General features: G+C 47.8%; 1 protein-coding gene across 1 annotated transcript; it reads left to right on the top strand.

Annotated features, from left to right (window-relative positions):
• The first annotated feature begins 558 nt into the window (after positions 1-558).
• Positions 559-23,057, top strand: CHAF1B (chromatin assembly factor 1 subunit B). Its single transcript, XM_065876947.1, has 13 exons — positions 559-684; positions 1,135-1,267; positions 2,924-3,041; positions 3,644-3,747; positions 7,213-7,309; positions 8,981-9,065; positions 10,493-10,586; positions 14,912-14,981; positions 15,081-15,172; positions 18,877-19,018; positions 20,033-20,464; positions 22,298-22,392; positions 22,966-23,057. Exons 1-13 carry the CDS (start codon positions 559-561, stop codon positions 23,055-23,057), a joined length of 1,680 nt encoding a protein of 559 aa, XP_065733019.1.
• Positions 23,058-23,564: the final 507 nt, after the last annotated feature.

Consider the following 23,564-nt stretch of genomic DNA (forward strand, 5'->3'; position numbering starts at 1 on the left):
CGGGCCCAGCGGGAAGGGAGCTGCCTTCTCGCCTCCGGCCTCGGTCCGTTCCCCTGGCAGGCCCCTCCCCTGGGCGGCCTCCTCCCCCCAGAGAGCCCCCTCCCCCGCGGTCCCGGCCCCTTTCCCCGGGTGGCCCCCTCCCACGCGGCCCACTCCCCCAGGCGGCCCGCCCCCAGCTCTCCGGGCTCGCCCGGCAGCCTCCACTAAGCGGGCGCGGGCGCCCAGCCAGGCCCGACCCGGTGCGTTGATTTCCTCTGCCCGGGTGTCCCATTTTGCTTTTCCGGCGGTAGCAGGAGAATAAACTGAACAGCCACGACTCAGCGAACCATTTTAGGTGAAACTTGCTAGGTGTTAACGTCAGACGTCAACAGTAACATCCTCTCCCAACGCAGCGTGCGTTTTTAACGGTTAGCAGAGTTCCTGGCTCCTACTCAGCGCTCAGTACATCGATCCTGCTATAATATTCACCTCATTACCGACGATTTTCAGCTTTCCTCTGTCTTTGGAGAAAGAACGGTCCCCGAGGAACGGTATTCTGCCCCTTGAAGACTCAGGAGGATGAAAGTCATCACTTGTGAGATCGCCTGGCATAACAAGGAGCCAGTGTACAGCCTGGACTTCCAGCACGGAGCCGCCGGGAGGATCCACAGGCTGGCCTCCGCGGGGGTGGACACCGCTGTCAGGGTAAATGGGGCCGAGGCAGAAAGGCCCAGGGAAGCACTATTGAAGCAGCATTCTCCACTCTTCTATTTATAATGAGTGTCAACAGACACACACTACTTAGTTATGTAGCCCAGAGGGCTAAATTCTCAGGTCCTTGAGTCAACAACGAAAGCAAAGGAGAGCACCTTTCTTCCTGGGGTCCTGTTACCTAGAGTGATGTCACCGGATGCCCAGGATGCCCATTGCTGTAGAACCCCGAGCCAGTTTCCTCCTGGGAAACAGTTTGCACAAGAAAGAGGTGGGAGGCAATGGGACTGTAGGTTTATGTTTCAGATAGGAGTTCCTTCCTCTTACATTTCAGAAGAAAGACTAAATTTTCTTTCTGAAAATCAGCGTAGTGATGTTTTCGTCGGTACAGTACGGTGCGTGCTCGCTATACGTTTCTCTGAATGAATGTGTTCGTATCAGCAGATCTGGAAGGTAGAAAAAGGACCAGATGGAAAGGCCATCGTTGAATTTTTGTCCAGTCTTGTTCGCCATACCAAAGCTGTCAATGTCGTGCGTTTTTCTCCAAGTGGGGAAGTTTTAGCATCCGGAGGGGATGGTGAGTATTGTACTTCAAGATTCTTCAGAAACCAGGTACCCATGTGTCTCATATTGAAGAATGAGATTCGAGCTAGACATACTTTGTTATTTTAGAGGTCGCTTGACCCTCTCAATCTGTCATTTAGATAGTTTAGTAAAATAATGTTGTGGGGAGTGTGAAGGGGTGGAGGATGCAAAGCTTAAACAGAGAAGACCTGTTTGAAAACGGCCGCTTTCCCACTTGCTCCCACTGGGCTGATCGGAGACAAGTAGGTAGGTGCTTACCATTCTAAGTCCCAAGGCAACTGGCCTGGCCTTGTTTGGCTGTCAGTTTAGCATCTGTAAGTGATCACAGTCAGTTCCATGTCTCTGTGTAATTAACGAATTAATTGGCTTAGGGAGTATAGTCTAAACAGCCCTCTAAATTATGTTTCTTTGGTGGGAGTAGATTGATTCATATTTTCTGCCTGCGCCATGCGGCATGCAGAATCTTAGTCCCCCAACCGGGGATTGAGCCCATGCTCCCTGCAGTGGAAGCGCGGAGTCCTAATCACTGGACCGCCAGGAAATTCCCTTTCTGCTTGTGCTTAAACGGCATCAAATGATACAGAAGAAGTAAATCTTTTTATCATGCTCTAAAACTAAGATAGTCTAGAAGTCAGAATAAAAAGAAAGAAGAAATCTCAGATGTCGTCTGAAGAAGGAGGGAAAGAAGCCTTGTTGAATTCAGTGCCCTGATGTCCAGTGTTTCCGTCGAGGGAGGGGGTGGGGAGTGGCAGCAGCACAGGGGGCAGTGGGGAGGCTGGCGGGCCGTCCTCTGTGAGGCCGCACAGGGCAGCCCAGGTCCTTTGGCCTCGAGGGCCCGGAAACCTGTCATCCGTCAGTCGGCACATGGAGAGTGCCGGTCCGTCAGGGCCAGTCTCATCTCAGCCAAGCTCCCCGGATTCCAGTTAATTTAGAGAGAGAACGTGTGTGTCCACACCACCGGCTCCTTCACTCTCCTCCTTCGGGCATTCCTCGAAGGGAAGCCACGTCTTGGTCAGAAGGTTATGTGGTGAGCGTGGCGTCAGAACATGGGGAGCTAGAGGACTCAGACAATTGGTGACATCACGCTAAGGTATCTGACACGTCCATGGTGTTAACAGCTGACACGTGCACGGGCTTACCATGTGCCGGGCATCGTGGGGTAAGTGCTTCATGCATTTGCCTCATTTGATGCTCACGGTAGCTGATGAGCTAGACACTGTTATCCTTCTCATTTTATGGGTGAGGAGACCGAGGCATCAAGATGGGAAGTGACTGGCCGTAGGTTACACAGCTAGGAATGATTTGCCAACCCTTGCGTTGGTGCCTCTGTTGTTTCCTTATTCGGCCGCTTACAGGTTATGCCCGTGGATTTGTTAATGTAGTCAGTTGCTTTGCAGTAGTGTTTTGCTGGCCTGGGGACACTTCTGTTTAAGGAGACCTTGTATAGCTCTGATCTGGTATGAGTTTGATTTTGGAGTTTTTGTTCGGAAGGCAAATTTGCTTTTCCTGCCCCAATTCTTAGAAGTAAATCCTTGTGGCCATAGTGTCTATTGAACAACATAGATATTATTTAATACCCTAAAAATCCAGAAGTGAAGGAGCCATGCTTTGTAAAGTGTGGCTTATCTTTAACTGACTCGCTCCACAGATGCTGTCATTCTTCTGTGGAAGGTGAATGATAACAAGGAACCAGAACAGATCGCTTTTCAGGAGGAGGATGAGGCTCAGCTGAACAAGGAGAACTGGACTGTCGTAAAAACCCTGAGGTAACCTCGGGAGGGGCCTGGGAGGGATTTATCCTTACGACCTGGATGCATTAAGCTGATGTGCATTTTGACTTTTTTTTTTTTTTTTTTTTTTTGCGGTACGCGGGCCTCTCACTGTTGTGGCCTCTCCTGTTGCGGAGCACAGGCTCCAGACGCGCAGTCTCAGCGGCCATGGCTCATGGGCCCAGCCGCTCCGCGGCATGTGGGATCTTCCCAGACCGGGGCACGAACCCGCGTCCCCTGCATCGGCAGGCAGACTCCCAACCACTGCGCCACCAGGGAAGCCCGCATTTTGACTTTTATATCTCACTTAAAACTTTTACTTATGCAAGACAGTGATACGGGCATAGTTTAAAAGATAAAAATATGATTAAAATGGATTTTCTTAGTTTGTCTTATAAAATTTTCCTTAGTAAACTTGAATCAATTTTAAAGATACAAATATCCTTGAAGGTAGTAGTTTATAGCTATAGCTAATATAGCTCTAGTGGAAATTCCTAAAGTCCCACTGTAATGTATGGTCCCTGAATTTGCTTTTAAATTTTTGACAGTTTTTTCTCTCCTTGAGACAAGAATTGCTTTTTCTCCTCTTTGGATTCTAGGGGCCACTTAGAAGATGTGTATGATATTTGCTGGGCAACCGATGGGAATTTAATGGCTTCTGCCTCTGTGGATAACACGGCCATCATATGGGATGTCAGTAAAGGTAGCTGATATGTTTTTGTTATTATCGGGGGAAGGACTATTCTAAGTGTCTAAAAAGCCGAACCTTTAAAGGCTTCAGAGGAGTTTTTTTAGTGAACTGGAATAGGTGTTTGGCAGGACAGGTTAGGGATTAGCCCCATATGCCATGGATCCACCGCATTTTTAAGGGCCCAGTCAGAATGTATGAGGCTTAGCAGTGGTGTCATGAGTTGCTGGTGCCAAAGCAAGGTAGATCGCACACGCCTGGGGGTGCAGACATGACGAGGCCGGCGGGGCGGCACACGGCTGATCCCTGCCGTCCTGGAACTTAGGATCTCAGGAAGTTAGCAAGTCATAATCAGTGAGGCATTGCATGCTCGATGTTGGGGTCGGTGGGATCAGGTTTCCGTTTCGGGACATCAAGGCAAGCCAAGGACACCTCACTGCTTTGAAATAACCTGTTCACTGGTTGAGGGGACAATAAACATGTGAGAAGTTACCGGAGGATGAAAATAGCAGTGAAATGCCAAAAGCCAGTGGTGGCTGGCGCCTGACCACGTTTACCCCCTGCAGTCCTGTTCTCAAGCCTGATGTCTTCTCCCAAACCTCTTTTCTTCTTTATCTGCTGATTCTCCTGCAACCCAAGTGCCCAGGTCGGGAGTCAGGCAGGGGCATTGGCATCCCCTGTGGTGTCAGCACTGCATCAGCCCAGTTTTCATCCACGCTGTAGAGGCCTATGTTCTTCGTTCTGTGCGGTCCAGCTGAAGCGTCCTCTCTCTTGCCTCATTTGCGGCATGCTCTTTGTCATCAATCCCAGACACTCGGCACTGGGGAGGACCAGTGTCACTGTCTTCTTTTTCCCAAATCTGGCCATGTGTTGGATAATTTCAGTGTCCGTTGACACTCCATCAGCACCCCCTGAAGCCAGTTGTAACGATCTTGAACACTGCCAGCAGGCTGGGCACTCTTGCAGGTGCTGGAGGATGCGTAAATACAATGGCTACGTCCTAGTAGGGTGTCAGACGAATACACAAACGTATGATGCCAGCAAATGATAGCACTCTGAAGGGGTCCGGGAGTGATAGGATGATCTGGGAAGGCTTCTCTGAGCTTGTGGAGTTTGAACAGAGACTGGAATGAAGCTGGGGAGCAAGCCGTGTGCATTATTTCATGGGAACGGCAGGTGCAGAGGCCCGGCGGCCGGAGCTGCTGCTTGTGTCCCAGGAGCAGGAAATCGCCGGACGGCTGGAGCAGGAGGGAGGGGGGACCTGAGGCTGGAGGGTGGTGGGTCGAGGCCACAGGGTCGGGTCTCAGATTGTAACCAAGGTGTGACCACGTGCTGTTGATGGGTTTTAAGCAGTAGACTAATGTGATTTCGCTTATTGTTTTAAAAATATTTATTTATTTATTTATTTACGTATTTATTTTGGCTGCGCCGGGTCTTAGTTGCGGCACGCATGCGGGATCTAGTTCCCCGACCAGGGATCGAACCCGGGCCCCCTGCCTTGGGAGTGCGGAGTCTTACCCACTGGGCCACCAGGGAAGTCCCCTACTTATGTTTTAAAAAGATGTCATTGGCTGGCATGTGGCAAACTCTCCCAGGACAGCACAGCAGGTAGCAGGGGGTGTGGGGGGGAGGAGCGGTTTTTGAGGAGCGTGGAAATCAAGACCACGTCCTAGGCCTCCATCGTTTTTTTTTTCTTAACGTGTAACGTGGGCAAAATTGTTTAAAGTCGGTACGTTTTTATTTATGGAAGTTCACATGCTGTGATTCCTTCTGCCCATCACCTTAGTTCCTCCAAAGTCTGTGTCGTAATCTTCAAGGTGGCCCTTTAGAAAGAACGCCTGCTTGATCCACGCTTGTCCTGTCGGCCAGTCCACTGTTCTGCAGCTGGGCTTCTTTGAAGGCCTGTCACTTAAGTGCTCTGACAGTGACGTCATAGCCAGGCGTCCTGCTCTCCTGCCAAGCCGCCTCCTTCAGGCCCCTCAGCACCCCTGCTTCCTGCTAGAGCCCTCAGGTCCCCCGAGCCCTCTCGATTCCTGCTCTGCCGGCCCATCTGACCTCTTATTTTCTCTCTCCACTTTGCTCTCCAAGGGGATCATTTATGTACATAGACCCTTTTCTTTCACCCGACGGTACCAAGAAAACCCCAGCCCAGGATTGGTGCTACAATACTGACAGTCTCCTGGTCCCGGGCTGAGCACAGCTGGTCACAAACCGGCCACCCTGCATATTGGCCCGCTATAAATTCGTCCTCACCAGCCTCCGATGGGGTCCTGGGGTCCCAACCCCTTTTGCTTGTGAGGTTCGATCCCACTCCTGTTCTCCCCGGCAGCTCCCCCAAACCTCCGTAGGTCTCCTTAGCCTTCTTCTTCATCCCTGGCCACCTTCATCTCAGCAGACTCCCCTAAAGGCCTTCAAGAAGGGGAGGGGGAAGGAAAGTTAGCCTGACATATGTGCAGTGTGTAAAGTCACCGGCAGGTCACTGGCGACTTCAGGGCCAGGGTGGGGCAGGCAAGGAGTGGGAGGGAGCCCACGGCAGAGGGTTGAGTGAGTGGTCGGGAGAGCGAGTGACGGGGTGTAGACCGCTCCCCAGAGAAGCAGGTTTTGGCTTTTGTTTTTTTGGTTTTTTTGGCCTCATCATGCGGCATGTAGGATTTTAGTTCCCCAACCAGGGATTGAGCCCGCCCCTTGCAGTGGAAGTGCGGAGTCTTAACCACTGGACCGCCAGGGAATTCCCTGGGTTTTGTTTTTTTAAGACTGGCCAAGGCTTCCTAACTCCCTCCTCTTTTTATCCGGGTAATCTCTGTGTGCTACTGATTTTATCTTCTGAATGTTTCCCCCAAAGCCCTTTTCCCATCCCTAGTCACAATGCTCTGGTTCAGGCCCTCGTCTCTCACCTGGTCTGCTGTCACCTCCTAACTAGTGACACTTTTCTGTGCTCTCTTCGACCCTCAGTTTCATCTTTATAATGCAGCTCACTTCCCAGCTCAGCGTTGCTCTGAGCCACACCATGAACCCCCAGAACCGTTTCCTTGCACACGACGGTCTTGCACACACCAGCAGTCTCGGCTACTTGTCACTGCTGCAGTGGCCTAAACTGACTTTCACCCCGTGGGTTTGCTCGGAATACCTTCTTCTCTCCTCATCGGCCCCATGTATCCTGCCTGACCTGGAGAACCAAACTCTGAGCTCACTCCTTCTCGACCTCACCCCGGCTTTGTTAGCTGCCCTCTCCTCTGCGCCGTGTCGCAGTGCGCATGCTGGTGGTGGGTCTGTCCCCACCGGGAGCTGTGAGCTCCCTGGGAGGAGGGGCCATGTGAAGTCATCTTTGGTCCCCAGAGCCTGACGTGGAGTTTCGTAGAGTCTAAGTTACCAACTGCTGAATTATGGAACGGCATAAAGGAATAATACTTAAATTGTAGTTTATACCATTTGTGCATTAGTGGGTTTTGGTAATGTGTGTGTTGTGTGCTTTATTCGTAGGACAAAAGATCTCAATTTTTAATGAACATAAAAGTTATGTACAAGGAGTAACCTGGGATCCTTTGGGTCAGTATGTTGCTACCCTGAGCTGTGACAGGTAAGTTAGTATTTGGCAAGTTGTTTTCATCTCTGTTTGCTTGAAATTTTCTTCAGAGGTATTTTTGTTACAGCTTAACCAATGTAAGCCACAGTCTGGCTTTGATTCTTTCATTCCTCGTTTCATATAAAGCATTTTGTTTTACTGCTTTTCTTACAGCATAATAAGAAATTGGCAACTAATTAGGACAAGAGCCTTACACGAAGTTAGTACTTAATAAATCTTTATTGAGTGGGTGAGTGAATGCAGAAATAGCTTTGAATTAAACTTCTTGGGCAACTTTTAAAGAAAAAGTCTTTTATAAACATGACTTAAGAAGAGATAACTAGTGGTAGGGTTGGATAGTTATTTCACTTTTTTGATTAGAGTTTACTGCTATAGTGATTTTAACAGCTCCATTTAAATTAATATGAAAATAAGATATTTTGTCTTCTCTGAAAGGAGGTCTTGTTGCTGTGTTTACTGGTACATTTAAACACAATATATATTTTTTTAATAATTTTATTTTTGGCTGCATCGGGTCTCCGTTATTGCACTTGGGCTTTCTCTAGCTGCGGCTAGCGGGGGCTACTCTTCGTTGCGGTGCACGGGCTTCTCATTGCAGTGACTTCTCATGTCACGGAGCACGGGCTCTGGGCACGTGGGCTTCAGTAGTTGTGGCACGTGGGCTCAGTAGTTGTGGTTCACGGGCTCTAGAGTGCGGGCTCAGTAGTTGTGGCACATGGGCTTAGTTGCTCCGCGGCATGTGGGATCTTCCCGGACCAGGGCTCGAACCCGTGTCCTCTGCATTGGCAGGCGGATTCTTAACCATTGCACCACCAGGGAAGCCCTAAACACAATAATTTAATTGTGTTCCTGGAACAAAAAATTAAAAAAAAACAAACCAGGGATGCCAAGCATATCACTCACCAGTCAGAATAGTCCTTTATAATATTTATCCAACTACTTTTAACTGTAACAAACTGAATTTCAAATGGCGCTGGAATGAAAGCACTAAGGAAGTGTTTATTTTTCATAGAATCTCCTGTAACATTCCAAATGTCATTTATTTTCTGGTATACGTGGTTTTTTTTGTTCTTTTTTTGTGTGGCCATGCCGAGTGGCTTGTGGGATCTTAGTTCCCTGACCAGGGATCGCACCTGTGCCCCCTGCAGTGGTAAGCACAGAGTCCTAACCACTGGACCGCCAGGGAAGTCCCCTGGTATATGTGTTTTATTCAGGCGGTCAGGAGTGAAACAATTTGATTAGCTCAGGGAATAATATGAACTACCAACAACCAATTTACTTGCTGCTGCTTTCCTTACTCCTGCAAATCCCTGAGGGCGAGACCGTTCCACACAAAATAAACTTCACTGCAGTCATACAGATGGCCACTGAGCCAGATGCCCAAGACCTGAAAAATAAGGCCAGGCTTACAAGTTTATGTCCATTGACAAGTTGAAACATTCAATAGAGAATGAAATGATGACGTATTTCCCCACTTAGTTAGTGATATCCTTCTGGTTGTTAATATTTGCCTCTGTCATTCAGTTAAGTGTGAAAGTCATTGGTCAGTGGTTTTGCAGGCCAAAAGTTGTTGAAGCAATCTTCAGTTCTGGTAATAGATTGTTTCTCTGTGAAACATAATTCGTTTACTAGAAGAGATAAATCAGACTTTTCTTCTTTATTTAGGATCCTGAGGGTGTACAGCACACTGAAGAAACGTGTGGCTTTTAATGTCTCAAAGATGCTGTCTGGAGTAGGGGCTGAAGGAGAGGTACAAAATGTTTTGGCATTCCATCTTAGCCGTACTGTAGTTGGGACTTAGGAAGTTGTGAGCTCCTCCATCGCTCGTAGCTAAACCCCTGGTTTCCAGGACCCGACACCTGAACTGCAATATGACTTCCTCTTAGACCACCAAGTCTCAGTGTGGTGGTCTGGGCTGGCCTGTACGGAGGTGGGGACGTCTGGGGGCCAGGGGAGAGGTGATGGTGGAGGACAGTGTTTCCAACCGTGGCTGAACTATGGAGTCACCTGGGAAGCATGTAAAAATATGGGTGCCTGGGCCCGACCCCAAGAGCTGTGATTCACTTGGCTTGAAGCAGGCAGGGCCCCCACGGTCTGAGGTGCAGTGAGGTTCAGGAACCACTGACTAGGAAGACCACAGCACTAGGCAACAGGAAGGCAGGTGGATCCAGCAGCGGCGATACACCTTCTTGGCAGATGGAGGGGGACTCCCTGGCCATCGGGCTGGTACTCAGGAATGGAAAGGATTTTGATTTTTGAAAGAACTGGTAAAAGAAGATAGCACTCTAATCCTAGTAGGTGAAAGGGAGCAAGTTGGTTACTATAACAAAGCAGATAAACAACAAGGTCCTACTGTGTAGCACAGGGAGCTGTATTCAATGTCTTGCGATAAGCCAGATGGGAAAAGAATATGGAGAAGAATATACACATGTATAACTGAGTCACTTTGCCGTACAGTAGGCGTTAGCGCAGCATTGTAAATCAACTCTACTTCAATAAAGTTAAAAACAAACAAACAACAACAACAAAAACCAAAGCAGAGATGAGGTGCAAATCCAGTCCTGGGACAGCACGTAAGGCAGAGCGGGCTGTGTGAGCTGGCCGGCGCTGAGAGGTCAGCTGGGTAGTTAGGAGAGTGCTGCCTGGTTGAGGATTAAACGCTTACTGTTCATGAAGTGTCAGTGCATGGTAGCAAAAACTGTTCCACACAGGTGTTCAAGAAATGTTGTTTGAAAAGATGATAGGATTACTATTTTCTTTTTAAAAAGTGTTCATTCGGTTGGAGATTCTAAATATAAACACACAGATAACAAGCAAAGGGCTCCTAGTCACCTTCCTGCCTTTTCCCGGTCTCATTCCCCAGACAGACCACTGTTGACAGTGTGGTGTGTGCTCTTACAGAGGGTTATTTGTATAATAAGTATAGAACCACACAAACACGTAGACACACACACACACACACACACACACACACAGCTTTCCTTAACAAAAATGGGAGATCAGTTCACGAGTGATTGCCCTTGCAGACTTGCGTGATTATTTGATATGTAATTTATTTCAGTTTCATTTATTATTATGTCAGTAAGAAATGACAACGTGTAGAGAAAAAAATGGGAATTGGTAAGCCTTTATTGTGAATGTGAAGGTTTGGAATAACGTTTAGACTCTGTGCCGCAGGCGAGAAGTTACCGGATGTTCCATGACGACAGCATGAAATCATTCTTTCGTAGACTTAGTTTCACTCCTGATGGATCTTTGCTCCTCACACCAGGTGTGTTTAACAAGGCTTTTGATTTAAGGGCGTGAGAGCAGCGGTGGTGGTGTCTGTGCTCCTGATTTTGTGATGCTCTTTGCAGCTCAGGGAATTCTGATGAAAGCAGTGGTCCCCAACTTGTCCGCACATTGAAACCTCCAGGTAGCTTCAAAAAGTGCTGGTACCTGGGTCCCACTCCCAGAGATTGTGTTTTAATTGGTTTGGAGTGTGTGGTCTGGGTTTTGGAATTTTAAAAAGATTTCTAGTGAGTTTAATGTACAGACAAGTTTGGGAGCCACTAGACTAGAGTGATAAACATACTCCCTTAGGCAAATTCAACTTAAAAAAAATTTTAATGAGTGCCTTTTCCCTAGACATGTATATGGAGGTCATCGTTCTAAAACTAATGATAAAGTGCCTTTATCACTTTTATTCTTAATAATGAAGCAGCCTGTTGTGACAGGGTCTAGGCACAGACAGGTCTGGTTGGAATAACTTGTGGGAGTGTAGTGGTCAAGTCTGACAGGTCAGCAGAATCAGCAAAGACACGTCAGGGTCATTTTCAGCAGGAGGGTGAGAGGTTGAGTCCAGCAGGATGATCCAGGGCAGTGCTGTTGCCAACATGGTCTCAGAGGAGACCGTCCCCTGCTCTCCGTGGCGCAGATACCATCCTGTGTATGATACGATGACGTGACCCGGGGCTGGGCCAAATGGGAGGGCACAGGTCAGGTTTGCCACTAAGTGTCCCAGCCAGGCTGGGCAGAGGAGACCCCAAGAGTGTGTGAATCATACACACATGTGTGGGTTAGGCTGTAAAAGGACATTGGGGAACACGTGGGAATGACATTGGCCGGGGGGGGGGTGGTCCCAGGACCAAGAATAAGTAGTTGCTTAAGTATATTGAAAGTTGTTTACTAAACTCAGTAGCAGGTCCTTTCCTAAATGGCAGCTCCAAAATATTTTCATTTAAAATCGGGTACCAGATGGGTTATCTGCTGCCACCATTATTATTCTTGGTGGTATTAATAAATGCAGGAAGTGAAATTACAGAGATTGGAAGAAATAAAACTTTGTGATAGGTTTGTGTTTCTAGAAAATCCAAGAGATTTAAAAAATACTTTCAGAATAAAAAAAAGAATTTGATAAGGTGGCTAGATATTATAAAATACGTAAAATCTGTATCTGCTACAGTAGAATAAGTACTTAGAAATGTGAAAAGGATAATTGTTCCATTCGTAACAGTGCAAAACGCAGAAGACGTGGAAATGCATAGGAAAAAATTTAATAAGGCATAGAGCCTTTATGAAGAAGACTAGAAGGTCTTATTGATGGTTATAAAACAAGTTCTGAACAAATAGAGAGATTTCGTGTTCTAAAAATTAACATGATAATTGATTTCCAATTAGGATCCCATTTAAGGTTTTTTTTGTTGTTGGTTTGTTTCGGTTTTTTGGTTTTTTAATTGGATGACATCTCGGATTTGTTTAGGAGAGTAAATGCAAGGAATAGTAAAAAAGTATGAAAGATAAGAATAATACTTGAGCAGGCATTTTCCTGTCTAAATGTCAGAGATTCTGTAGTGCTATTGTTATCAAATCAGTATGGTATTGGTATAGGAATAAACAATAGCTTAGTGGATCAGAACAGAGAATCCAGAAATAGATTCTGGGATAAAAGGGAATTTAATAGGTGACCTGAGTGGTATTTCAGTGGGAAGAATGGATTATTGAGTGAATAGTTCTGGAGTGTCCAGCTGTCTGGAAAAAAATTAAATTGGACTCTTAGCTTATCAGATGGATAAGGTGGGCTTCCTTGGTGGCGCAATGGTTAAGAATCCGCCTGCCAATGCAGGGGACACGGGTTTGAGCCCTGGTCTGGGAAGATCCCACATGCCGTGGACCAACTAAGCCTGTGCACCACAACTACTGAGCCTTCACTCTAGAGCCTGCGAGCCACAACTACTGAGCCCGCGTGCCACAACTACTGAAGCCCACACACCTAGAGCCCGTGCTCCACAACAAGAGAAGCCACTGCAATAAGAAGCCCGCGCACCACAGTGAAGAGTAGCCCCCGCTCACCACAACTAGAGAAAGCCCATGCGCAGGAACAAAGACCCAGTGCAGCCAAAAATAAATAAATAAAATAAATATATTTTAAAAATAAATAAATAAAATAAACTGCAGGTGAATTCAATACTTAAAAATGGTAAAAATATAAAACTCTTGCAAGAAAATCTAGGAGGACATTCTAGGACTGGGGAAGACCAAACTAAGACTGGAAACCCAGCAGCTCTTAAATGATAGACCTACTTTGCTGTATTTGAATGTAGAGCTTTTGTATGGCAAAAGACGCAGTAAGCAAAATCAGTAGTCGTACGATGGGACTGGAAAATAATGGTTATGGTACAGAAAAGAGAGCGCTGACAAGTATCATATACGATGGCTCTTCCAAATTGGCAAGAAGAACAAAAAGACAAAAGGAGAAAAACCCAAAAGAGAAAAACGAGAGAAAGGTACAACAAGGCGGCTCATAGAAGAGCAAATCTGGTGCAAAACTGGCACACACGGGGAGGTGTTCGGAAACCCGACAGTCAAGGCAACGCAAGTTAACGTGACATCAGTAGGTATCCTTTTATTCATTTCAGGCTGGAAAAAAGTGAAAATATCTGTCGCTGATGGGCATGTGTATGGCTGTTGCTGGAGAGAGTGTGGATTGTTAGAGCCTTTTGGGAAGGCAGTCTGGTAACCGTTTAATGCACGTACTCTTCAGCCAATCCGCCCGTTGTCTGACATTCACTTCCTTAAGAAATGAAAACAGTACAGAAGAGTGTATGTCCAAGGATGTTTATTGCAAGCATAGCTTTTTTTTTTTAATGACACTTTCTCTTTTTTTAAATTAATTATTTTATTTATTTATTTTTGGCTGTGTTTGGTCTTCGTTGCTGCACACAGGCTTTCTGTAGCTGTGGCGAGCAGGGGCTACTCTTCGCTGTGGTGTGTGGGCCTCTCATTGCAGTGGCCTCTCCTGTTGCGGAGCACGGGCTCTAGGTGCGCAGGCTTCAGTAGTTGTGGCGCATGGGCTCAGCAGCCGTGGCTCGCGGGCTCTAGAGTGCAGGCTAAGTAGTTATGGCACACGGGCTTAGTTGCTCTGCAGCATGTGGGATCTTCCTGGACCAGGGCTCAAACCTGTGTCCCCTGCATTGGCAGGCGGATTCTTAACCACTGCACCACCAGGGAAGTCCAAGCATGGCTCTTAGTTGTAAAAAAACAAAAACAAAACAATACTCGTTAACAGAGAATGGGTGAATAAATTACGGTATTTTCAGACCAGTGCATAGTAGGTAGCTACTGAAGAAAGGATGCATTAGTGTCACGCAGGTTAACTGTCATGAGTAATTGACTGAGAAAAGCAAAATGAGCAAAAGTATAAATAATACCCCATTTTGTAAAATAGATTTAAAAAACCCACCATATGAATATACAAGCGATTGAGTTATAACTGGTTGGAACAGTTATGTGAGCATGGGGGAAATATAGAATGACTGATGGTTTGTTAGAATGGATTACTTGGGGATGGAAGGATGGGGTGAGATGGGAAGAGAGAAGAAAGACTACTGGCTGTGTCTGCTGCCTCCCACCCAGCGGGTATGAAATGGTCACATGGAAGATTACATATGTGTGTGTGTGTGTGTGTGTGTGTGTGTGTGTGTGTGTGTGTGTGTGTGAGGAAATGTTAATGTAAAACAGGGAGATGTTCCCAAGAGCAACTGTGTGTGATGGTCATTCTCCAACAGGATCTGACCTGGTTTTGAGTACAGCCTGAGGTGAGTGTAGAAGGGCTCTCAGATGTGGGCTGCTCCCCAGGGCAAAGGCAGCTTCTGCAGGGGCTGGAGATGTCAGCAGAGGGCTGGTCTCCTGGCAGCCTTTGGGCTCCATCAGGCTGATGGGAAAAGGCCTGAGTCTCAGGTTTTGGGTGGCAACTGAGGTCAATCCAGGGGACAGAGAGCCGGGGGTCTGATCATAGCACTTTAGCAGGAATTGGCTGGATTCGCAGGCAAAGGTCTGCTGTGGTCAGGGCTCCCTGCTTTATGTTCTTCCCACCCAGGCCTGGAAGGGGCTCTGGGGCAGCTGAGCCCCTTGGGGAGGTGACAGGTGGGCAGAACTGGAGTAAAGGGCTGAGCCCAGGCAGGGACAGGGTGTTTGCATCTGTCCTCAGTCACAGAAACATTGTCCAGGTAATAATGTTCCGGGGAGAATCTTTTACAAACCAGAAGTGATGCTTACGCGTCTTTGCTGACGGACAGTTTAATAACACGGCCTTGCCTTCCTCTGCTGCTTCCCCAGCTGGATGTGTGGAGTCGGGTGAAAACGTAACAAATACAACTTATGTTTTCTCCAGGAAAAATCTTAAAAGGTATGCAATTGAAGAAATATCTGAAATGTTTATTTACCCTTTCTTTTTGCTTTTGTTGAGTGACGGTGCTTTTTTGCAAAACCGCGATTCATCTTGCAGGCCTATCGCCCATCTTCCGTGTCCTGGGAAGGCGACGCTCGCTGTCCGCTGCTGCCCCGTCTACTTTGAGCTGAGGCCAGTGGTGGAAGCAGGTACCTTAGAGCCACAGGGGTGTGTCACGTCTCTGAGGCAGGTCACCAGGGTGGGTGGGAAGAGGTGAGTATGTGGGTTGGTTCAGTTTGGTCAGTCTTGAGAGCAAAGACTGATGTTATCAAAATACGTGTCAGGTTTTGCGTTGTCTAGAATACACTTTCTTTGCTGCAAGCAACTTTAAAGGGCTAAAAATACTAGCTTTGTTTCTCTACTGAAGCAGGTTGAATGTCATTTATTATTGATTTCCTATGCAGTGAAAATTATGGAAAAATTATATGAATTGGATTTTTGTTTCACTGTTTTTCCGCCTCCGGCTGCTTTTGAGATTTTTCTCTTTTATCAGTTGGCTTTCAGCAATCTGATTACGGTGTGCCTGCTGCCGTTTTCTTTATGTTTCTTGTGCTTGGGGTTCATTGAACTTCTTAGATTTATGAGTTTATAGTTTTCATCAAATTTGGAGAACTTCGCCAGTTATTTCTTCAGATACTTTTTCTGTCATCCCCCCTCTCTCTCCTCTTCTTCAGGGGCTCCAGCTACACACGTATTAGACTGTTTGAAGTTACCCATGGCTTATTGATGCTCTGTTACTTGTTTCTTTCCTCTCTGTGGATGGTTTCTACAGCTTGTTTTGAGTTCACTGCTCTTCCGTGTCACCTGCCCTTGGTGCCATCCAGTGTATTTTCTATCTGTGACGGTGTAGTCTAGAACTTCTAGAGTTCAACTTGGGTCTTCCTCACGTACCTCTGCTTTACACCTTCCCTCTTGCATCTTGAACACGTGGAATACACTTGTTACAATAACTCTTTTAATGGCTTTGTGTACAAAGGATTGGTTTTGATTGATTTTTTCTTCCTCATTATGGGTCATATTTTTCTGCTTCTTGGAATGCCTGATAATTTTTTAAAAATTAATTTATTTATTTTTGGCTGCATTGGGTCTTTGTTGCTGCACGCGGGCTTTCTCTAGTTGCATCGAGTGGGGGCTACTCTTCGTTGCTGTTCGCAGGCTTCTCATTGCGGTGGCTTCTCTTTTTGCGGGGCACGGGGTCTAGGCGCGTGGGCTTCAGTAGTCGTGGCTCATGGGCTCTAGAGCGCAGGCTCAGTAGCTGTGGCACACGGGCTTAGTTGCTCCACGGCATGTGGAATCTTCCCGGAACGGGGATCGAACCCGTGTCCCCTGCATTGGCAGGCGGATTCCTAAGCACTGCGCCACCAGGGAAGTCCATCTGATAATTTTCTATTAGACATTGTGGATTTTACCTTAGTGGATGCCGGATATATTTTCATCCTTATAAATATCCTTGAGCTTTATTCTGGGATGCAGTGAGGTTGCTTGGAAACACTTTGCGTCTTGGGGGTCTTGCTGTTAGGCTTTGTCAGGTGGGATCACAGGGGCATTTAGTCTAGGGCTAATCTCTTCACTACGGTGGCAGAGCCGCCTGGATGCTCTAATTGATGCCCATGAAGTGGGCGGTTTTCCACTCTGGCTGGTGGGAACATGTGCTGTTTCTAGCCTTGTGTGAGCTTCAGGGGTGGCTCTTTTATTTAAAAAAATTAATTTTTTTGAAGTATAGTTGATTTACAGTGTCAAGTTAATTACTGCTGTACAGCAAAGTGATTCAGTTATACATTCTTTTTTAATATTCTTTTCTGTTATGGTTTATCATAGGATATTGAACATAGTTCTCTGTGCTATACGTAGGACCTTGTTGTTTATTCATTCTATATAAAAAAGCTTACATCTGCTAACTCCAGTCTCCCACTCCATCCCTCCCCGACCCCCTCCCCCTTGGGAACCACCAGTCTGTTCTCTATGTCCGTGATTCTGTATCTGTTTCACTGATAGGTTCATTTGTGTCATATTTTAGATTCCACATATAAGTGATATCATATGGTATCTGTCTTTCTCTTTCTGACTTTACTTAGTGTGATAATCTCTAGTTGCACCCATGTTGCTGCAAATGGCATTATTTTGTTCTTTTTTATGGTTGAGTAGTATTCCATTGTGTGTGTGTGTGTGTGTGTGTGTGTGTGTGTGTGTGTGTGTGGCACATCTTCTTTATCCATTCATCTGTCAGTGGACATGTAGATTGTTTCCGTGTCTTGGCTATTGTGAATAGTGCTGCTATGAACATAGGGGTGCATGCATCTTTTTGAATTATGGTTTTCTCAGGGTATATGCCCAGGAGTGGGATTGCTGGATCATATGGTAGTTCTATTTTTAGTTTTTTGAGGAACCTCCATACTGTTTTCCGTAGTGGCTGTACCAACTTACATTCCCACCAACAGTGTAGGAGGGTTCTCTTTTCTCCACACCCTCTCCAGCATTTATTGTTTGTAGATTTTTTGATGATGGCCATTCTGACCGGTGTGAGGTGGTACCTCATTGTAGTGTTGATTTGCATTTCTCTAATAATTGGCGATGTTGAGCATCTTTTCATGTGCCTGTTGGCCATTTGTATGTCTTCTCTGGAGAAATGTCTGTTAGGTCTTCTGCCCATTTTTGGATAGGGTTGGTTGTTTTTTGTTGTTGTTGAGTTGTTATGAGCTGTTTATATATTTTGGAAATTAAGCCCTTGTTGGTCACATCATTTACAAATATTTTCTCCCACGCAAATAGTCTTTTCATTTTGCTTACGGTTTCCTTAGGGACGGCTCTCTCTTTCCCGTGGCCCTCGCTCCTGCCCTGGCTAGTTTTCCCGCGTGCGGCACTGGTCAGCACTCAGCTGAAGTCTCGAGGCCCCTGGGGCTCTGGCTCCGCCCCTCCACCCGTGCGCTCCAGTCGCCTGGGCCTCCTGGCCTCCCAGCTTAGGGCGTCTGCCAGGCGCCGCCTGCGTTCCCTCCACCTCTGCTGGGCCTGGAAACTCCAGGCAGTAAACGGAGGTGATCGTAGGGCTCACCTCTCTCGCTTCCTGTCTCTGAGGGATTGCTGTTCTTCATGGCCTAATGGATAGTGTCTTAAAAAAAACCCGTTTCAGTATTTTGCCTGGTATTTTAATTGTTTCAGGTGAAGGGTCGGTCAGGTCTCTGTTACTCCATGGCCGGACGCAGAAGCTGTTTTTAAGTTTCTAATCCTTTATGTGAATGACTATGATTAACTTGACAGCATTAAAACATCACTTCATGAGATGCTTCTACGTGACCCTGATGTTTCCTTATCAGGCGGTGACCCCTCAGGGTGACTTGCCTCATTCACACAACTTTTTCTTCTCTTCTTTTTTTTTAAATTTTATTTTATTTTATTCTTTTGCACTATGCGGTCCTCTCACTGCTGCGGCCTCTCCCGTTGCGGAGCACAGGCTCCGGACGCGCAGGCTCAGCGGCCATGGCTCACGGGCCCAGCCGCTCTGCGGCATGTGGGATCTTCCCGGACGGGGGCAGGAACCCGCGTCCCCTGCATCGGCAGGCGGACTCTCAACCACTGCGCCACCAGGGAAGCCCTCTTCTCTTCTTTTTGAACCGCAGGTGCTCATGAGTGTTGAATCATAACACAGTGTCCTCATTGGTTCCTGCATGGGTCTCCTTAATTCTTATATTCCTATATAAAATAATACAAAAACTGAATTCTTCCATAAAGCATTTAGTAAAGTTACATCACTTACGTCCCTGGGGAGAGGGCTTTTGGGGAAAATTTGTTTTCTTTGGGAACTTTGCTTTTGCTTGTTTGACTTTCTGTTCCTGATTTCGCCCATCACCAGAGCCAGGTGTGGAGCTGGTGAGCCTGCCCTACCGCTTGGTGTTTGCTGTGGCTTCTGAAGACTCTGTGCTTTTGTACGACACCCAGCAGCTGTTCCCGTTTGGTTACGTGTCTAACATACATTACCACACCCTGAGTGATATTTCCTGGTGAGTGGATGGGGGAGACAGCGTACATTCCCCTGGAGTTGCCCCTCGGGTCAGGGAGCATTTCATCCTACAGTTGGCTTTTTTGGCCCTTATTTACCAGTTTATTTAAAGGAATCAACGTAAAAAGGAAAGCTGTTTCTAACTTGCTAAAGTACTGCTTCCTGTTGTGACTGCAGTGGGTGTTGATGCCGTGCAGACTGTGATGTGGTTCATCTAATTCTCATAAACCAAGGGGAGGCCCGGGGTCCCTGGTGTTGTGGGGACTCGCCAGGCCCTCCGGGAGGAAGCCCACACACGCGGGCCCCTGCTGCACAGACAAGGAGGGGCCCCAGAACTGTGCCCGTCCTGAGGGGTCACTTTGCCCTCGCCTTTCTGCCTGGGGTTCTCAGCACCCCTGAGCTCCCAGTTCTGTCTCCACTGTGTGCTCGGGCCCAGGCTGGGCCTGGCCACCTACCATCTAGTTCTTGCTCTTTATCACTCTTTATCTTCTTTTCATCTTCTATTTATTTATTTATTTATTAAAAAATTTTTTTTTGCGGTACGCGGGCCTCTCACTGTTGTGGCCTCTCCCGCCGCGGAGCACAGGCTCCGGACACGCAGGCTCAGCGGCCATGGCCCATGGGCCCAGCCGCTCCGCGGCATGTGGGATCTTCCCGGACTGGGGCATGAACCCGTGTCCCCTGCATCGGCAGGCGGACTCTCAACCACTGCGCCACCAGGGAAGCCCTCATCTTCTTTTTATCTTGGAGGGAAAAAAAAAGAAAAAAAAAGTCATCTCACCTTTATTCCGGTGAATTTGATGACGAAGCAGGGGTGGGTTGGGAGGGAAAGGGCGTGAGGGAGGAGCCCGCACAGATCCTTTCTCAGCTGTGTTTTTCCCTTGACGGCTTTGCCTTCAGACAAAGCTTGTGAGTATGCTTGAACTTCCATTTCCTAACCAGTGATGAGGGTGCTAAGAGTGGCCTGTAGACTTCGGTAAAGTTTCTCGCTTTCTATTCTGTTTCGGGAACGCAGGTCCAGCGACGGGGCCTTCCTGGCCATCTCTTCCACGGATGGTTACTGTTCCTTTGTGACGTTCGAGAAGGATGAGCTCGGAATTCGCTTGAAAGAGAAGCCAGTTGTGTGTGTGAGAACTCCCGATACAGCGAAGAAAACCAAGAGTCAGACACACCCAGGGTCTTCGCCAGGACCCAGGCTGGGAGAGGGAACTCCCAGCAGCAGAGTCCGGGACCCCAGCAGCCCCTCTGCAACGCCCCCTCAGGCGAAACAGTCTCCGGCCCCCAAGGCGGCCAAGGACACCCCTGTGACCGCTCCCGGTGCCAGAGGCTTCCTGGCAGGGCCCTCAGAGGAGAAGACCCTGCAGCCCGGCAGTCAGAATGTGAAAGCCCACCCATCCCGGAGGGTCACTCTGAACACACTGCAGGCCTGGAGCAAGTCAACACCCCGGTGAGAGCTGTGATGGGAACAGAAACTGCCTTCCCTTGTCAAAAGACAGGATAAGCCGAAAGCCCCTCTCATAGGTGAAATCCCACACAGCTGCCAGAGAGATGTTTCCTAACATCAGACCTGAGAGTGCCGCTTCCTTGCTTACAGACCTCTGTTGGCTCCATTTCCTCCCCGTCGGGTGAGGTCCCGGCTCTTCGCCCGGCCCGTCACCGGCTCTGTGGCAGCCTGCCATCCAGCACGGTTACCCCTCACTCTCCTTCGTCCCACGTGCTCCGAACGTCAGGTCCCCAGGGCACGCTCTGCCTTTGGAGGCCTCTGTGCCTCCACCCTCTGGGGACGCCCTGGACACCTGCTCCGCTGGGTGACACTAGAGTCCTCCCAGAAGACCCATTTGGATGTCCCTTCAGCCCTTTTCTGTGTCACAACACGTCGCATTCGATAGCAGGTGTTTGATTTATGCTTCTGTTTCCCTAGTAAGAGTACAGGCCCCCCAGGGCAGGAAGCGTGTCCCCGTTCTTTACCCGTGTTCTCCTGCCCAGACGGTAACAGGCCCTTACAATAGGTAGGAAGTCAAAGGAGCACCTCCTCCACGGGGTTTTGGCGTGTCCAGCAGACTGGCTCATGGTGAGCGGCACCTCGGGTCTGAATAGCCTCCAGGTGGCGCTGCTGTTGTTTTCTCCCCTGTTCATGCCCGTCTGGCTGGTGAACGCGCCCGAGCTCACGGCTGGCACTGCAGAGCAGACAGAACTGCCCAGCATGGCCCCTGTCGTCAGGCAGCAGCTGGCCTCCAGGCTTCCTTCCCTGGACACCTGTGATCCTGCACACAGCCTTCTCCCCGGCCCACCGCCCAACACTGGGAGGCGGCCTGGGGAAGGGGCCGGGGGTGGGGGGGATGAGGGGAGTGCTCTGCCACGTTCACCCAACTTCATTGGCGGATCAATAATGTGGTTTAGGTGTCATGCTGGGCTCTTTCTGTATCTCTTCCTACAGACTAGCAATGTTTTTTTGAAAATTTATTTATTTTTGGCTGCGTTGGGTCTTTGTTGCTGCATGCGGGCTTTCTCTAGTTGCGGCGAGCGGGGGCAAGCTCTTCGTTGCGGTGCGCGGGCTTCTCATTGCGGTGGCTTCTCTTGTTGCGGAGCACAGGCTCTAGGCACTCGAGCTCAGTAGCTGTGGCTCGTGGGCTCTAGATTGCAGGCTCAGTAGTTGTGGAGCACGGGCTTAGTTGCTCCGCGGCATGTGGGATCTTCCTGGACCAGGGATTGAACCTGTGTCGACTGCATTGGCAGGCGGATTCTTAACCACTGCGCCGCCACGGAATTCCCTAGCAATGTTTTTAAAATTTATTTTTAAGTGGGGGAAGGGAGTGGGAAAGTGTTCTTTGAAACATTTTCGGTATTGAAGTTTTTCCCCTCTTAATTTCTTGCGAGCTTCTTGCAGTTATAATTTTAAAAAAAAAATAGTTGTTGAGAATTAAGACTGTGGATTTTAAAAAAGAACCATCTATACTTCGGAGCTTTCCACACTGGAAGCCATGTCTGATAGGCTTATGCAGGAAACATCTAGCAGAGTGTTTAGCATGTCATCGGTAGTTCAGAAAACACGGGTTTTGAAACTTAGATGACTGGTTAAGGTTTAAGCTGACTCTTACTTTTATGTGATGGTTTAACTTAATACCTGATCTTAGTTACTAAGTAAGGGGGCATATTGACATTATATTCAATGCCTTGCATAATATGAGCTGAAAGTTTTACATGTTTCCTTTGACATTTGGTATTGTAGGCAAACCATTCCGATGATACTAATGGCCTTTTACTTCTGTTTTTAATCAAGGAGAATGAACTTAATACCCTTAAAGACAGATATTCCACTGAATTCTATACCAACCAGCGTAATTTCCAGCCCTTCCACAGAAGAAATTCAATCAGGTAAGTGATACTGTTACTGGTTTAGTATAATTAAAGATAGAATACCATCTCTTTGGGAAATGAGCACCACCTAACTTGAAGTCAGTTCTGAGAAAGCAAGGATGCATCTTACCAGGCCTGTCGTTTAAACCCACTGATTGCGTGTGTATTCTCATCCAGGAGCCCACCCTCCCGCCAAGGCGCTCCCTGCTAGGCAGACGGTGGATTTGGGAGATGGGTAGAGCCGGGCTGGTTCTCAGCCTCGGCAGTGTTGGCATCTGGGCAGGTCATTCCTCGCTCTGGGGCTGCGCTGTGGGTGCAGGATGATTAGCAGTGCCCCTGGGTGCTGGTACCCATCCCCTGCCCCGACTTGTGACGCTCTAAAATGTCATCAGACACTGCCCACTGTCCCTCGAGAGGCACAGTCGCCCCGGGTTGAGAACCACTGGGGTAGACCTTCTCCTTAGATTCATAGAGGACCTGGCCAGGCAGTTCAGTTCCTTGTCTGCGCATGAAATTCAGTTTGTAAACGTCAGCTCTTAACTTAAAGACATCTTCACTCACTTGTCCACCCTGTGTGTGCTCACATCTTAGAGATGCCTGGAGACCTTCAGGTCAGTCCCCCGGAGCTTAAGCGGCCGAGACTCAGTGAGCACAAAGAAGGTCCCCAAGGTCTGGACCCCTGATGAGACCTGTCATGTGCCTGAAGGCTGCTAGGTCTGGGGACCCCCGTGTGCCCAGAGAGGGGCGAGACCAAACACACCTGAGACCAGTGGAATCAGACGGAGCCTGACGGACACTAGAAAATGGATTTCTGTAACAGAAGATACGCGTGGACCAATTTTCTCCAGAAATATGTTGGCTGTTGTATTTAGCACACATTTTTACCTCAGATATGTGAACATTTTAATAGACTAAATTCTCTTTTTGATGAGTTTCTGAGACTGGAACAGTTCAATGTTACCTAGTGTGAAAATCAGTAAATCACCCCCTTGGAATACTTGTGTGAAAGTACAGACACTTTATGGGTGGACTCCTTCCACGGCTAGAATTAGAGGAGAAGGTGGTTCGAGAAGGTTTATTCTGTTGAATTTTAGAGTGTTTGATTATTAGATCACTTTAGCTTCTAAATAGTTGATTAACTTTTGGAAGTTTGTTGTGTTTGCTTTCTGATTTTAAAGGTGGTAATGCAC

This window comes from Phocoena phocoena, chromosome 4, assembly GCF_963924675.1.
Source record: "Phocoena phocoena chromosome 4, mPhoPho1.1, whole genome shotgun sequence".
NCBI classification, from domain to species: domain Eukaryota; kingdom Metazoa; phylum Chordata; class Mammalia; order Artiodactyla; family Phocoenidae; genus Phocoena; species Phocoena phocoena.

Coding starts and splice junctions, on each gene's coding strand:
- CHAF1B (XM_065876947.1), top strand. CDS start 559: ATGAAAGTCATCACTTGTGAGATCGCCTGGCATAACAAGGAGCCAGTG. Junction 15,173..18,876: donor GAGGCCAGTGGTGGAAGCAG/GTACCTTAGAGC, acceptor CACCAGAGCCAG/GTGTGGAGCTGGTGAGCCTG. Junction 20,465..22,297: donor TGGAGCAAGTCAACACCCCG/GTGAGAGCTGTG, acceptor TTTTTAATCAAG/GAGAATGAACTTAATACCCT.